Below are 16,505 nucleotides of genomic sequence, written 5' to 3'. Positions count from 1 at the left end.
CTTAAAGCTGAGGTGCATCCTTGATTTCAGGTGGTACCGAGGATGTCAGGGGTGCTTGTGGGGCAGGCGGCGCCGGTGGCGCCGGTGGTGGTGGCGGTGGTGGCGGTGGTGGCGGTGGTAAACTTATAGATGGTGCTGCAGGTGGGAACACTGTACCTGGTGGAATAGACATATTGCTAACTGTCGAATATGTACCGGGAGCAAGGGCAGAAGAAGTGCCAGGAGCTGCTAATGTACTGGGAATTGAAGGAGAAGGTAAAAGCTTTGCCGCCTGAGAAGGTGCGCTGGGATGGGATACTTCATGATGAGGCCTCTTAGTATGAGTTGGCTCAGGCACCTCGTTTGATCTTTTACCAAATTCATTCACCTCTGTTGTACAATCTCTAGCTGTATGTCCTGGTTGGTTACAATTTTGACAAATTACAGTAGATGATAATGACGGGTAAGTGGGACACTCCCACTTTCTATGACCTTGTTGACCACATGAAGGACATGGACGGTTATCTTCTCTTAAAGTACCATTTAAAACAGCCAATTCTCTTAGCTGTCCTCTCTTCAAGTCATTTTGTCCTTCAGGAGATGTAATTGCTTTTATAATAATGCCTTCAACAGCATTGATTCCCAACGGAATTTTCTCTTCCGTATCCGCTGTTATAATACAATGCAAAGGTTCATTCATATTCATTGCACCTTTCGGTAAATCAATGGCAGTCTTTCCTTCCTTCACGGATCCGCGGCCTCGAATAGCAATCTTGCAACCAGACTGCTGTTGCAACTGCTTCAACGTATTACCACGAGGCCCCAATAACAAACCAACGAAATTTATTTCTGGATAATCATTTATTGGTATATAGTATTTGTCTTGGAATTTGCTCGGACGTCTATAATCATCAGGTGCTACAAAATGAGGTATCATTTTTAGAGCAATTTCAACCAGCCTATGCCTTTCTTCTTCCAGTTTCTTTCTATAGCGGTGTTCGCTAGTGTTCGTTCTTTTACCTTGCGAATCATAAACTGGAGGTGGAGATACAGACCTGATTCTACTCTTTGGGGGAGTTAAATCACTAGTCCTCAGCTTCGTACTAATTTCTTGTATTCTGAACATTACTTGGTAAGCAGTCTGTTGTTCCTGAGTTAAAGCACTTCTAATTCGATACTGCAATGGTACCTGAGATACAATGGAGTTCTCACGAGCCGAAGCACCCCATAAACTATCATATGCTGTTGCCGGAATCCGTCCTCTGTCCATCATTTATCTTTTCATTATCCTGGTCTGAACTCATTAAACTTCAGTGACGGTTAAGTAGTGATCGAGAAATAGAATTTTCAAATTCAGAAGTATAAAACCTTGTTAACTAAACTAAACATTCGGACACCACATATTAATAGAAGATTAATTAAATACAATTATATAAAATGCTAAAATATAACAAGTAAAACTGCTCAAACATTAGCTAACATATCTGAAACAGCTGCTTTTACTTTGTAAAATAATTCTGATGGAGAACCATCTACTATTGTCTCACTTTCACTGATCTTGCGGACAATAACTTGACCATCAACGACGAGTGTACCTTCTCCTTTGAATTCAGCGATATGAGCACCTGCAGTTAGATTTCTCTTGAGTTCCGCAAGTCTGACATCACCAATACGTAGTGATCCACTGGTGTGGATCCTAGAGTTCGAATTTTGTAACGGCTTTAACACCAATTTATCTCTATGTGTATGTTTAGCATCCTTTTCACGAACGAGCCTACCCACAACATGAGCCACACTATACCCATCACTGATTCTTTGCCACTTAAGTACTTGATCCATCTCAATGTCAATTAAAACGTCTAGTGATTTCAGTGTAGTGTTCATGCTTATATTTTTATTGAATTCGGTTTCAATAACTTCCTGGCCTTTCTTTTGTAATTGTTGTGACACAGTAGACTCACCATCTGCATCGTCAACTGGCATCATTATTATCTTTCTCGGCTTCAGTCCAGGCCAAATTATAGAGACAGATCTAGAATCCACCAGGCCGGACAAGTCAACAAAAGCCATTGAACAACGAATAACAATTTTATGGTGACTAACAGTGCGTTGATGAGGTTTGTTCAACGTATCCAAATATGATAAGTCATCCGCATTAGCCTGTCTTTGTAAAGATTCGTGCTCTCTACGTCTTCGTTTGCCACTATTGTTCGATCTGCGTACTTCTTCGAAATCATGCGGATCGTATCCTTCTTCTTCGTCTTCCTCATCTATCGCTCTCTTTCCTGATGAATTGGTATCTTTTTGAATAAATTGATCGAAATCTACAATATCTCCATAGTCATCTCGACTCACTTTACCAGGTTGGAAGGGAAACATTTTATGTTTTGCAGCTGTGGAAGGAGGAATCATTGTATCTGTTGGGATTTCTATTTTTGTAGATAATACACCACTTCTATCAGACCTAAGCATGTCTTCTTCATCGTCGTCTTCATCGTCATGAAATGCTGCCCCACCATTAGCAACACTATCAGGTAACTGGAAAGAAGCTAACAACTCACTTCTGTTTTTTTTCGTTCTTCAATTTGAGAATGAAAATCTGATAAATCTGTTCCAGTAAGAGGCTTGTTTTTGAAAAATTGAACAGATATCGAATCAGAATAGGCAATAGGGTTCCCTTCCAACGCATTCAGATTATTAGTAATTAGAGCTCTTGCCCATTTTGCATACGCCTTTGATAAAACTGGAATGTTTTGTAAGCTATTGCTTGGTTTTTCGGTTAGGATGAGAGTGGTCTTTTCCTTCGTGCACAATTTACTAATAACATCATTGATCAAGGAATCTACTTGAGAAACAAAGCAAACCTTCGTTCCAGGATAGTTGCTTATTTCATTGACAGTGATGATTTTCAGCCGATTCCCAAGATCAAAAGGTGATTTATTATCTCTAGATTCCCAAGTTTTCACAAGCTGAGACGACAACCATTCTAACATACTCTTTGCATAAGTCAATGTACGGCCCTTGGAGTAAGAAAGTAATAGGATTGGAACTTCACCCTGCAGTCCAGATTTCTTGTTTTCATATAACAAATCATGAACTAAGACGAATAATTCCAAAAACTTACCAGCAATGACACTTGGAATCACAACCGATGTATTAGATAACATTGCTTTTAGCACAATCTCTTTGAACTTTTGGGAACGCTTTCTGTAAGGTGTAGATGCACCAACATGCTCAGCGGAGGTAATGACTGCAGAAGGTCTCATCAATGAAAAAGAAGGCTTTCCAGTCTTATCTAGCAAATCGGCACTGTTTAAAATAGAGTCTCTTGTATGATTCCAACGTGGAGCATATAATAGTTTTTCCGAATATGTATTTATGCACCATATAGTACCTCCAGGAGCAAACCCTGAATTATAGGCTAAAAAGCTCAAACCATCAAATCGGGACTTCAAGTCAACAAGCTGCGAATACTTCACCGTACTGATGTGATCAAACGCAGTTTCAATATCTTCAATATCCATACGATTTGTGTTGTACGGTCCAATGATCCCCTTGCTGGCGTATAGATCTACTGTGGCAACCCTTCCCAAGTTAGCAACAGGCAATGTGGAATAAACCTGAATACGAGACTGAAAATGAGAAGTGAACTCATAGTACAGAATTGTATATGCTCCTAGACATTCTTGTACTGGCTGAGAAAGTAGTATTATATCTACTTGCGGGATCCATTGTTTCCAAAACTCTAAGCAATCATTATAGTAACATCGACCAGACCAACCAGGATCTATAAGAAGAGTGCAATTATCAAAACAGAGTATTGTACCTTTCGTAGCCCCTGATTTATCTTGACAACAAGTGAACGTATAAGTCATCTAAAGATGAACAGGGATCTTGGTATTTTGTATTTCTTTGTCTTCCTTTATAGTTGGTGCTTTATCCTTGGTGAACTTTTTTCAATGATATTTTTAGTGTGCATACAATAAATAATTCACATATTTACATAATACAAAAGAGTTAGCAGGTAGCAACACTTACCTACAGAGTAAGCTATTTTACTTGAGAGTCTCCCGTTGTTTTATATATGTTCCCACTATTATTCTAATGATGGGATGAGGCTTCAAAGACTTCTTTTGGGCCCATTTGCTCTATATAGACGATTTTGTTTTACGACCAGTTTCTGCAATAAATACCGCTTGCATAATATACGTTATTATTTTATTATTATTTAACGGTAAATACAACACCAGTTTTAATTTTAATTATTTAACGCTAATATTATTACTCAAATTTTTCGATTAAACTGTGTTGATCTGTGGCTGAAATTTCATCACAAATTATGGGAACTAAACTTTGGGCTATCTATAATGCAGAGATTTCCAAAAGATCGAACTTGCCAAATAATATTGATCATAATTCTTTATATTATAGAAGATATGACGGCTAACATTCAGGAACTGCTTCGTCATCTTCTTCATGTTCCAATTCATTCCCAGTTCCTCTAGACTCTGACTTTGGATTAACAAGTTGGTCGTCTTCCGCCTTAGCTTCAATTTCTGTAGAAGATTTTTCATTGGTCAGGTCAGAAGGGACGTTAGTATTTTCAGGCTCAGTCAAGTCAATATTTTTAACAATTAAATCTGTCTTAACTTTCTTCGACCCTGGGCGAGAATCACTATCTTCTTCGGAAATATCGTCGTCATCCAACCTTCTCTTCCTAGAATTACTATCTTCTTCAGATTTCACGGCTTTGATGGTTTCCTTCTCAAAATATTTCTGGGCTTGTTCTAAAAGTTCACGATGATTATTCAATTCCTTCTCGAAATACGAATTTGTATTCTTTGCTTTGTTTTCCTTAGAATTTTTGGCCAAATTTGGGTCAAATAAACCAGCTATTCCAGTAGTCTCGTCGATTGTGTTGAATTCAAATAAATACTGGGATCTCAATGAACGTAACAGTTGCCACTGTTTTAATATGCTGCCGTCAGTTCCAGAATTCTGCGAATTTTTAACATTAGAATTTTGGAATTCTTCCTGTAGCTTATTATACACTGCAGATGGGTTTATCTCATTAGCTTTGGAAAGAATTCTTGCACGATCCAAACCAGATTCAATTTTCCATATATCATTAACCTTTTTATTTCCTAGTTTTATAAACCCAAATTTTTTGAACTCATAATCAAAAGAAGGCTTTCCATCTATTGGCTTGCAGTTCCATTTGATTTCTTTGAAAGGAGCCATGTTCTTTGATTTTGCCGCTAGAAAGGATTCATCCGAATGAAGCAACTCGATTAAAATTTCATAGAATTCATAGTCTTTCTGCTTATAAAATTCCTTTATCTTGTTTGCGGTACTGTAGAAGAACTTAAATAATGTTGGTGGATCTGGTGGAAAAATTCGGTCATAGTGGGCATTTTTATAACGAGCAGTATATGCTTTTAATGTAGCTTTATCACGTAAAATTGTGTCCACCATATTAAACGAGATAGCAATTTGCATAAGCATATTTTTCCTAAAAAAGTCTAACTCAACAGTTTCCAATTGATTCAGGAAATTCTGCTCGTCGAAAATACTCAATTCTAATGGTAAGGGATGCATTATACCGTTCATAGACTCATCATTATGCACAAAAACTTTCCAAAACTCCACCTTTGTTTCAGATATCATATTTCTTGTATCTTGGGGTTCAATATAGTTATTTCTAACAAACTGACTGGCAATGAAATTCTTATGGATATCTTGCCTAATAAGATTCGGTTGCTGAATCACCTCACTGAGTCTCTTATAATATTCCGATTCCTTTTCTAGAAGGAATTCAACAATGTCATTTGTGTATTCTTCAAAGCCTTGTCTATCTCTCACAGGCGATAACATAATGTTCATTGGATCAAAGATAAATTCTTCCAGAAAGTAATTCCAGTCAGCAAACAATGAGGGAGAGCGCGAACTCAACCCTCTAGAATGCTTGTTTGACCACAATGTCTCTGGAAATTGGCTTAATATTTGACCCTTTTTATTGTAATTACAATTCTCACTGATTGGCAGTAATTGAGAAATAAACCACTGTATTTTGTTTATTATTACATAGTGCAGCGGAGTATTCAACTTGGATTGTGCTTCCAGATGTCTGATTAACTCATTGCAATAGTATAGCAGCCTCGAAAGCGGTAATTTAATACCTGAAGTTAGCTTATTATCCCCGTAAGAAAACTGCTCCATCTCTTGACCCTGTAGATACCATTGCAAACGGGACTCAAAATATGGGAAGAAAGACAAAAATGAAGAAGGAAACTGCAAAAATTGCATAACAATCTTAGTCAGATCAAAATATAAATTCGCCCACGTCCCAGCCCAACTTGCATCTCCTCTATGTTTCGAAGAACACTGGATTGCATGGACACAATCTAGTATTACGGCTAACTTATTCAGATCATTGTGCGTTTCATCTTCACCCTCAGAAAACCTAGTGACCTCCAATACCAGCCTCCTAAATGCAGATAGTTCCATATCCTTCCTAACCTGCATATCATCAATCTCAGAAAGGGCAACCCATTCCCCATTTAATAATTCCTTAGGTCCAAGTAGAGATTCATTCACAGGAACAGAAATCGCAGAAGTGGGAACTTGCAAAAATATATTCTTTGACAAATATTCCACGCAGTCATCCAGCACTACCTCGTAATCTATCATTCTAGATACCATATAGATATTCACCACACCTTTCTATCGACTCCTTCCTTCCATTTACGAATGCAAATCGTTGTGGATTGCAGTGTGTGATAGATTTTTATTAAAAAGCAAACGTCAGAATGTTTGGTCACATGACCGAACTTTGTATGAAATAGAGTTGCCAGTAATTTTAAGTATTCGAAACTGCTAGATCAAAACATACCATTGCCAAGCACTTAGTTCGCAATAGAGTGAATACAATGGCTAAGAAGCTTGATAAATTGTGTTCGAATATAGTATTTGGTGTTGCATTAGTAGATTTTCATCATACAAGAGGGCCAGAAGTGGAACATTGGTATAGCGATGAATTAAAGGATTGTACATGGGCCAATCTACCGTTTCAGGCACTACCAGATGGTTCGCATTCATTTGAGGAAACTTTTACCTACTTTACACTACTATATGACGAAGAGAATAATTTAGGTTTAAATGGGATAGATGAAGTTGATGATATAAACTTTAATTCATGTACAACACTCTTTGCAATTTCATGCTCAAGACAAATAAAGACCGATGACCTTCTAAACAAGGGAGATGATGTAACGCGATCCACGGTGCAGAAGTCTTTGGCTGTTATTTCCAGGATTCCTATATTCGGGCAGATTAAGGATAAGTTGAGCATTGTGACGAATGCATTGTTTATGCAGCGGGATTTTACCGACACATCTATTATTTACACATTGTATCAAAACTTAAAAAGCATGTTTTGTTCCTCTATGAGCATTGATGAGTGCAATTTATTTGTTGGATTGAGTTTACGAAAAGTGATTCATGAATTCAAAAGGGATATTCTTGTGATTTTAAAAGCGGTTCTTCTAGAAAAGAAGATAATATTTTATGGAAGCAATGTAGAAGAGTTGTGTGGTTTGCAATTCGGATTTATTAGTTTAATCCCAAGTTTGATATCAAACCTTGGGGACTGTGGTTCTCCATCTTTGAACAAATACGAAACTGGCTTAAAAACTTGCGATTCATTTAAGTCCAGTGATAGGAAATCAGTCCTACGATTCTTAGGATTCCCATTGCAGATATTTGGTAAAGGAGGGTTGTTCTCACCATATACCCCATTACAACAATTGAGCGATTTGACTTCATCAAAGACACAATGGTATGTTATTGGCACTTCAAACAGTTTGCTTTTGGAACAAAAACATAATTTGGCTGATTTATTAGTTAACGTTGACAGTAGGACTGTGGAGTTAGTTTCAGAAGATAAAGTATTAAATGAAGCTTTGCAGCTCTCTCACCAGGATAGAAAGTGGATGGACTTGCTTATCCAAAATATTAATAATACTTGGAACGAATATGACTTAACTACACCTTCTACTTTCCAATTTGAAGGTAGTGAAGATTTTATTCGATGGCAGTTTGAAGAATATTTGACCGGCTTGATGTCTTCGGTTAAGTTAGACGGATTTCTAACGAGGAATTCTGGAAATGAAATGAATACGCGGTTACTTCCCACTTCTTATATTCAAGAAGATCCTACTCAGCCGTTCAATCCCACCTGGATACAACTATGGAGGCAAACACAGAATTATAAAATGTTTTACATATTTACTGATGATCGGTTATTTGATCTTTTTGAGCCAAAGCATGTATACAACGGAGTTGATCCCGCTGTTGCATGGCAACGAAGATTTATTAAATCGCTCAGGATACTAAATCGTGAGAGTAAATCGACCACTCCTGAAGTAATGCCCAACGAAGTTAAAAATTCGGAGACAAGACTACCTGAAACGAACTCATCTTTAGATGAGAGAAAGGATAACGAAAACATAAGGCATAATGGCTCTGGTTGGTACTCATGGAAAGACTACTTCAACTCAAGATCAAAAAAACGGGACGATGAAGAATTCATATCATCACCGAAAAATATTTCCGTAGCTGTTGCATCTGATATAGGCATTGGTAGCGCCTTAGCTGGTCTGGGGTTAAAATCCCCTGAAAGAACCGCCTCTCCTTCGATTAATGCTATGCCAGAAATACTATCTTTGCCGAAGGACATGGTGGAGAATCCATGGAAATGACACATATTTTTATGTGTTATATGTGACAACTATTTTTAGCATTACTAATACCAACCAGTGTTTTATATAACTTTTAAAAGCATCATTACTTTACAGTGTGTGTCTTACACATATTACCTACCAACCGCCAAATTGCTTATCTGTAGGTAGTACGGTTAATGGGACATAGAAAGTAAATTCTTCACCTTCTAGATGGTCTTTAGCTCGAAACAACTTGCCGTGCTTATCCTTATAGAATTCCACCAATGTACTGCTATTTTCTACATCAACAAGTACAAATTTAAAAGAGATCATAAACTTGACTTGAAAGACATTGGTAATAAACTGACAAAGTGGAATGTTTGATGGAGAACGATACGTCAACAGCTTAATTGGCACCTTTTCACATTCACCAAAGCATATTGAATGAGTGGAATACAATGGGTAAGTTATTGCCTTAGATTTAGTCCGAGACTTATCACGTAAAAAACGGTGATTTATGACTTCCACCATCTCTAGCGTTGTTGTAACCGCAGTAATTTTATGTTTAGATTCACCCGGGAATTCGATTATTAAATCAATGTCTTCGGATTTAAAATATAACAGTTTTGACAAATTTATCTTGCAAACCATTTCTCCGTTTCTATTCACAACATAGTCCTTCTTCAGATTATTCAACACTGATTGAATACTATCACCAGTTGGTTCAATGTTGGGCAACGACATAGAAGCTAGGTTACTCTTCAATAGTTGTATATTTGAGCGCAGAGCCCTGTGCATCTTGTTATCTAGGAGCTTGGACATGTCATCTACATTTTCATGATCGCTGTCAATGTTATCACCAAATTGGAACTTCAACAGTTTCTCGGTCAGTTCATCAAACTCACCACCAGCGTTTTCTTCATTAGAAATTAAATCCCTGAACTCTTTCTTGATATCACTTTGCCGTTTCAAATATCCATTTATATCCTCAGCTGATTGAACAGAGCTTTTGCGTTTAGGAAATGTAGCAGCTATACTTGATGTTGTTCTTCTTCGCTTGGACTCACTAATCTCTTTAGTATGGCCAGGAGGTAGAATAACAGTACTCTGATCCAAGGTGGAAACATACTGACATCCTCTATTATCAATATATGAACAAATGCTCAAGGGAAATTTAAATGCAACTGTAGTCATCGGAACAGTAGTTTCCGTTATTCCACCAATTTGAAGAACATATGAAATGTTGAAATTCTTGCTCATGGAGTATGAATGTGGCAATGACAATGGTAGTTTAGCCGACTTGAAATGAAATACTTTTAAATCTCCAGGATTTAATGTAAGCTCAGTAAACAACAAAGTCTGCGGAATCACAAGAATCGGAACATCCATCTGGTTCTGCTCACCCTCTCTCCCCCCATCAATCTGCGTTGCAGCATGCGACAGACCATTCATATTAGTATTTACAAACTTTTCTATTTCATCCATGTTAGAACGCTCACTTCGGGTTTTCTCTTCAGAGGTCCGTGGTTCCACCCCAACAAGTTTGCTCGTATGTTGAAACCTCTTTGCATCAACCACATTAGCATTATACTTAAATGACCCCAATATCTGGACATAAAACGAGAAAAACTCTACCGGTTTGTTATACGCTTTCTGCTTCTCCCATGCATTGATGCATTTTATGTGGTCTTCGTCTTTGAAACGCTGCTCCTGGTTTAAACTGTTCCAAATATTACTCATAAACCATGACGTGTGATCCTCACCCTGCTGCTGATGTTTCTCAGTCCTTAATTCCTCCAATTCCTGCAGTTTCTCCATCGATTGACGATCGGCCTTCGCTGAACCCAAGTGTCTAAGCCTGATTATCAGTGATATTGCCTCACCCATGGCAAACGGGTTCGACTCATACAAAACATCTAACCGTACATTATCTTTAACCAACACTGTATCAATTTTATGCAAATGCATTCTTCTTATCACAAAAGAATTTCTACGGGGAATAACCCACTAAGTTAAACCTATACTTGGACTATATATACACCAAATCTCTGACCGTTCGCCATTGTATAATTGGAATATTCTTCTCTCAAAAGGACTACTACCACCCACACTAACTAGCACTCGTGTTACTATAGTGGAGGGAAAGAATGAACCATTTTCGCGAAATGTGCAGTCACGTGATCACAATGTGTTTGAAAAAACAAAAACGGAAACCTTCCCCGCCAGGACTCGAACCTGGAATCTTCTGGTTTCAGAAGTGACTGAGAAATCGTAGCCAGACGCCGTGACCATTGGGCCACGAGGAATAAGGAAACCTCAGAAAAGCGTGTCAAACTCCGATATAAGAAGGAGACCCACCTTTTTGCCAAAGACCGAAAAACTACTAGTATAGGAACATGGGCTATCTGTATAATCATTTCAGAGGTAAGAATAAGAATAAGAATTTAGGTAATACTTTAAATATATTACCTCTAATAATACTTCTATCAGTATATGGTAATACTATTAATACTAAAATAGTTACAATATTACAATAGCATCTCCTAATTTATCAGGATAGATCTTAAAACGAGAATAGGTGATTTATAAAGTAAGGAGGTCCAATTAGATCGCACAAGTTGATTACATATTGAAGGTAGACGGTGTCTTCACATAAGCACGTGGTACATCAGAAACACTATTGAGTATAGTCAGTGGTTGCCAGAGTTGGTGGTGTAGGGCAATATAGTCGGAGAATCTGCCAGCTACGGTGTCGAAGCAAAATTAGGTTTATACGGAACAAAGTTGGCTTCGATATACCACTATTGACTTGGCCGTGTAGCATTAATGACGTGCAATAGCATGTGTTGGTACACCAAGTATGTTGTAAAAATATAGTTACGACTTTTTAATTCTGTTGATGTTTCAAAGGTCTTTTGTTGCAATAAAAAACCTGGCAGCGTCTGCAAGGAAGACGAATTAAAAAAAATGGGGTAGAAAATATGTGTGTATATCCAAGAAATATATTAGTTCATCGCAAGATGGTGTTTGATACCTTCTTCGAAACGTTTCTTTAGCTACCATTGACATATCGGAGATTAGGTTCGCTTGGCAACAATCGCACTTGTTACCCAAAGCGTTAATTATGTTCTAAAATAGTAATTGATCTGTATGATGTGCATCGTATAACCAACCCACCGGCAGATGCAAAAGCATCCCAGCCAGAGTTTGTGGTTAATCCGCAATGACGTACAGCTGCCAAAACCAAGAGCATAAGCCTGTATCAACTGGCATACAACATAAGCGTATATGATATTAAAGAAACTGAACATACATATCAAATTCACATACACGTACGCATACAGAAAAAGAAAAAGCATTGAGTCCGTATTCAGTAAACCATAATAACAAGATTATAGCTCACCAGACTTCCCAATTATGATCCGAGCCCCGGTTGCACCGGAAGAAGAACCCAAAGACTCAATCTTCTTAACAACATCCATACCCTCGGTCACTTCACCGAACACCACGTGCTTGTTGTTCAACCATGGACATGGCACAGTGGTGATGAAAAATTGAGAACCGTTGGTGTTTGGACCAGCGTTCGCCATAGACAACAAACCTGGCTTGTCGTGCTTCTTGACAAAATTCTCATCTGGGAATTTCCCGCCGTAGATCGACTTGCCACCAACACCAGTACCGTGGGTGAAATCACCACCTTGCAACATGAAGTCTGGGATCACTCTGTGGAATGGGCATCCAGTATAACCGAACCCCTTCTCACCAGTACAGAGGGCTCTGAAATTTTCTGCCGTTTTTGGAGTCACATCGTTGTACAACTGGAACACAATTCTACCCAATGGTTGGCCATCAACTTCGACATCGAAGAACACTTTAGACATTTTGATCGATAATTACTTAGTCACCAGATAACGCAACTATCATGTATGTGAGAGAATAACTTTACAGAACTTATTGGGTGGCGAAAATACAATTATATATATACCGCCAGAACGATCAAGAGGGGGGGCGATCCGGCGTCCAGGTTTTTTGCAAAATGTTACCCGGATATACGTAACCCTGGCGAATCCGTATTATGTAATCCATACTGCGTCTACCGTGGTTGAAGCAAATTGGTATGGACGCGGGCTACATTCTTGCATTGCTGATGGCGTGGCGAGGGGGCAAGGGGTGGGGGCAGGGAGCAGGGTCTTACACACGGTTTCCATGGCAATGTGAGGGTCTGAGGTGAAGTATGTTAGGGCTAGCTCTGGCCCTCAGCTTCCGGATGCAGGGTAGCCGTATAGCAACGTTGTGGACATGTGGGGAGGGTAACTCAGACACAGGAATTCTGGTGGTGTACGTGTGTTCGTTCGTAACGATGTGAAAATTTCCCTCGAGATGGATGTTCTCCAGTGGTATTATATTTATTGGGTGGTGAAAAGTGTGAATGAGATGAGCGATGAGATGGACCGTACAAGCGTAATTTTGGTGGTTAGCAAGGATAGTTAGGTGCGTGTTGAAGATGCTCAAGGGTAACAGAAGGCCTGCGGTTAACTCTTTGAACCATCCGGTTGCTATTCATGCGGTCGGAAAGCCTGAGCATTTCAGCAAGTCAGAGGCGTTGAAATTTCTGTCTGATTTCATAGAATCGAAGGAGAGTACGCATAGTTTCATGCTGAATTCTGAGGCGAATGATGTTGCGGTAAGGTCTGGAGGTATTTCTGGGGATATTACGGTTGATACGAGTTTGTCTAGTGTGCTGCCTCAGTTGAAACGGATTGAGAGGGATTTAAAGGGCTTACCGCCTGCGATTTTGGAGGGTACTGAACAGGGGGAGGATGAATATCCTAAGAGGCTAGTGACCAAGAGTTTGACGGGTGGCACTAAGAGAAAGTTTGAGGATGAGGATCGAGGAACGGCTACAACCACGATGAGTCCTGATCCTATAGATGAGCATTCGGCGCTGAGTTCTACACTTGCTGATGAGAATAGTGCAGATGAGGATGACAGTGTGGGATCTGTTGCAAAGAAAGTAAGGAATTAGACGTTTTAAGATGCATATCTTGATGCCCTCGACTGCTTATACATGGAATTATGATCAGGGATTCAGATATCGGAAGAATGCTTTTGTATATTAGTTATAGACTACATAATAGCAAGAAATAAAAAATAGCATATGAAAAGTAATACAGAAACTGTAGCTAACGAGGTGGGGGGGGGGGGGTTAATAGACGTGTCAGGGGGTTAATGTTTTACCTATGTCACCATCATATGTAGTGTAATTTTTTTTTCTTTCAACCTTGGAAAAGCGCTATGGAGATTACTCATAGCTGAAATAAGTTGCAATTTCTGTTCGCAGTGAGAAGAATTGTTGAAACAGATTTTGCATTTATGCGTATCTTTTGATCACACAAGTAACATCGCATACGAATTGAGAAATGAGTTCTAAGAAAGTTGCTGGTGTCTTGGGTGCTACTGGTTCTGTTGGACAAAGATTTATCTTACTGTTGGCTGACCATGTTGACTTTGAATTAAAAGTCTTGGGAGCATCTTCGAGGTCTGCAGGAAAGAAATTTGTGGATGCAGTTAACTGGAAGCAGACGGAATTGATACCTGAGTTTGCAAAGGATATCACTGTTTCAGAATGTAGCCCAGAAGCATTCGGTGATTGTGATGTTGTATTCTCTGGTTTGGATGCTGAATATGCTGGTCCGATAGAAAAAGCCTTTGCTGACGCAGGCTTGCCAGTTATTTCCAATGCTAAGAATTACAGGAGGGAACCAGATGTCCCCCTTGTCGTTCCAATTGTTAATCCAGAGCATTTAGATATTGTTGCAAATAAGTTAAGTAGCTTGAAGGCTGCAGGAAAGTCAAAACCAGGATTTATTGTGTGCATTTCTAACTGCTCCACTGCTGGCCTTGTTGCTCCTCTAAAACCGTTAATTGAGAAATTTGGTCCTATCGAGGCTTTAACTACAACTACGCTACAAGCTATATCTGGCGCTGGCTTCTCTCCAGGTGTCCCAGGTATCGATATACTGGACAATATTATTCCATACATTGGAGGTGAAGAGGATAAGATTGAATGGGAAACCAAAAAGATTTTAGCGCCTTTGAGTGAAGACAAAAAGTCTGTTGTGTTATTGACTGACGATGAGATGAAGGTTTCTGCACAGTGTAACAGAGTTGCTGTGTCTGATGGTCATACCGAATGTATTTCATTAAAATTCAAGAATAGACCAGCACCATCAGTTGAGCAAGTCAAACAATGTCTAAAAGAATATGTGTGCGAAGCTTCTAAGTTAGGTTGTCACTCTGCGCCAAAGCAAACAATCCATGTTCTCGAGCAGAATGATAGGCCTCAGCCAAGATTAGATAGGAACAGGGACCAAGGCTATGGCGTGTCAGTTGGCAGAATCAGAGAGGACTCCGTCTTAGACTTTAAGATGGTTGTGTTATCGCACAACACAGTTATTGGTGCTGCTGGCGCTGGTATATTGATTGCCGAGTTACTCGTAGTTAAAAATTTGATTTGATCGGCAACTGATTGATCTATGTGTTCATTGTATATACATATACTATTAAGTGATTTCGAAATGTAATAAAAATCTAGTTCTCATATGCTTTAAGAAAAAATTGTTTTCCTCTACATCTTATCTATACAATTATCCAATTCAATTTGTTACAGTAATATAGTTGATACCACGAGAGTAGTGAATGGTATGCGCTTAAGAACCTTGCACAAGACTAGTGTATATGAGCATGTTTTCGAGCGATACATGGAATTACAGCATAATGCAGACCGACTCGATCAGGATTTAGGAATACAATCTAGACGATCTATCAACCTTGAGGTGGATATAAGCCCAGTTGATGATACCAAAGCGGACACATTCAATCTAAGTGTATCTCAATCACTAACGTCCTTGAACTCTAACAATGTGAACAATAATTCTACTACAGGTTATGTACTATGGTCGAGTACACCTTACTTTCTCAAATGTCTGCTATATAATGATGACGCAGCTCAACTAAGGAAAGGCGGAAATGTCCCTCTACTTGAGGATTGCCACCGAAACGAAATACTACTCCCTGCAATGTTTAGTTCTGGCGATCATATAAGTTGCATTGTAGAGCTGGGCGCTGGTATATCTGGTATTATGGCAATTGTCATGGCCAACTATGTAGACAAATATGTTGCCACAGATCAGAAAGCAATTCTGAAAAAGCTGCAGGAAAACCTTCAAGAAAATATCAACGAGGTGCAAAAACGTAGCGTAAATTCTAATACATTGCCTACCATATCCAGGACTAAAAAGACTTCTTCTTCCGCCTGTAACATTGAGGTCCTAAACTTGGACTGGGAAACCTTCTGTAAGCCGCAAACCACCGTCAATCCTTTTCTAGCCCCGCCGAAAAACACCTCTCAAGTCTACATCGTGGCATTAGACGTTATCTACAATGAATTCTTGATCAGCCCATTTCTCCAAACCTTGAAAAGACTGCTACAGTGGTATGTCCACGAAAACGGTGTAACGGCTGCGGCCCTCGTTGTAGTTCAATTAAGAGCACAGGACGTTCTACAGTCCTTTTTAGAGCAGTCACTCACTGAACACCAGCTTAAATGCTATCACATAGAACTAGACCAGCTTCTCAACTCGAGATTCGCCGCATATTATATAACATTGTAATCTTTATTGGTTGTTAATTACAACATGATCGTCATCTTAAGAAGATGAAGCAGGCGAAAAATTTATTATACAAAAAAGCAGAAAGTAAATACAGTTAGAATAACGGATGTTAGAGAGTAAAGTGGACACAAGA

At 39.0% G+C, this 16,505-nt stretch overlaps 8 protein-coding genes, 1 non-coding gene and 1 further gene across 9 annotated transcripts; 4 read left to right on the top strand and 6 right to left on the bottom strand.

The window, feature by feature from the left end:
* Position 1: 1 nt before the first annotated feature.
* MSL5 (mRNA splicing protein MSL5) lies at positions 2-1,252 on the bottom strand (the record flags this gene model as incomplete). The annotated part of the gene is made up of 1 exon (XM_003646076.1): positions 2-1,252. The coding sequence occupies one exon, from the start codon at positions 1,250-1,252 to the stop codon at positions 2-4; it is 1,251 nt and encodes a 416-aa protein (XP_003646124.1).
* A 191-nt stretch (positions 1,253-1,443) lies between these two features.
* Ecym_4241 lies at positions 1,444-3,854 on the bottom strand (the record flags this gene model as incomplete).
* A 568-nt stretch (positions 3,855-4,422) lies between these two features.
* Positions 4,423-6,681, bottom strand: HPR1 (Hpr1p; the record flags this gene model as incomplete). The annotated part of the gene is made up of 1 exon (XM_003646075.1): positions 4,423-6,681. The coding sequence occupies one exon, from the start codon at positions 6,679-6,681 to the stop codon at positions 4,423-4,425; it is 2,259 nt and encodes a 752-aa protein (XP_003646123.1).
* A 227-nt stretch (positions 6,682-6,908) lies between these two features.
* AVL9 (Avl9p) lies at positions 6,909-8,738 on the top strand (the record flags this gene model as incomplete). Its single annotated transcript, XM_003646074.1, has 1 exon — positions 6,909-8,738. The coding sequence occupies one exon, from the start codon at positions 6,909-6,911 to the stop codon at positions 8,736-8,738; it is 1,830 nt and encodes a 609-aa protein (XP_003646122.1).
* Positions 8,739-8,855: 117 nt separating this feature from the next.
* On the bottom strand, positions 8,856-10,667 carry RGP1 (Rgp1p; the record flags this gene model as incomplete). The annotated part of the gene is made up of 1 exon (XM_003646073.1): positions 8,856-10,667. One exon carries the CDS (start codon positions 10,665-10,667, stop codon positions 8,856-8,858), a length of 1,812 nt encoding a protein of 603 aa, XP_003646121.1.
* A 246-nt stretch (positions 10,668-10,913) lies between these two features.
* Ecym_4237 lies at positions 10,914-11,005 on the bottom strand. Its single transcript is given in 2 exon segments — positions 10,914-10,949; positions 10,969-11,005. It is a non-coding gene; the product is annotated as a tRNA-Arg (tRNA).
* A 1,086-nt stretch (positions 11,006-12,091) lies between these two features.
* Positions 12,092-12,580, bottom strand: CPR1 (peptidylprolyl isomerase CPR1; the record flags this gene model as incomplete). The annotated part of the gene is made up of 1 exon (XM_003646072.1): positions 12,092-12,580. The coding sequence occupies one exon, from the start codon at positions 12,578-12,580 to the stop codon at positions 12,092-12,094; it is 489 nt and encodes a 162-aa protein (XP_003646120.1).
* A 623-nt stretch (positions 12,581-13,203) lies between these two features.
* On the top strand, positions 13,204-13,725 carry RPA14 (DNA-directed RNA polymerase I subunit RPA14; the record flags this gene model as incomplete). Its single annotated transcript, XM_003646071.1, has 1 exon — positions 13,204-13,725. The coding sequence occupies one exon, from the start codon at positions 13,204-13,206 to the stop codon at positions 13,723-13,725; it is 522 nt and encodes a 173-aa protein (XP_003646119.1).
* Positions 13,726-14,119: 394 nt separating this feature from the next.
* Positions 14,120-15,217, top strand: HOM2 (aspartate-semialdehyde dehydrogenase; the record flags this gene model as incomplete). Its single annotated transcript, XM_003646070.1, has 1 exon — positions 14,120-15,217. One exon carries the CDS (start codon positions 14,120-14,122, stop codon positions 15,215-15,217), a length of 1,098 nt encoding a protein of 365 aa, XP_003646118.1.
* Positions 15,218-15,403: 186 nt separating this feature from the next.
* RKM5 (S-adenosylmethionine-dependent methyltransferase) lies at positions 15,404-16,372 on the top strand (the record flags this gene model as incomplete). The annotated part of the gene is made up of 1 exon (XM_003646069.1): positions 15,404-16,372. The coding sequence occupies one exon, from the start codon at positions 15,404-15,406 to the stop codon at positions 16,370-16,372; it is 969 nt and encodes a 322-aa protein (XP_003646117.1).
* Between the last annotated feature and the right edge of the window lie 133 nt (positions 16,373-16,505).

Source organism: Eremothecium cymbalariae, chromosome 4, assembly GCF_000235365.1.
Source record: "Eremothecium cymbalariae DBVPG#7215 chromosome 4, complete sequence".
NCBI lineage: Eukaryota > Fungi > Ascomycota > Saccharomycetes > Saccharomycetales > Saccharomycetaceae > Eremothecium > Eremothecium cymbalariae.
This window is presented reverse-complemented; position numbering and strand designations above follow the sequence as displayed.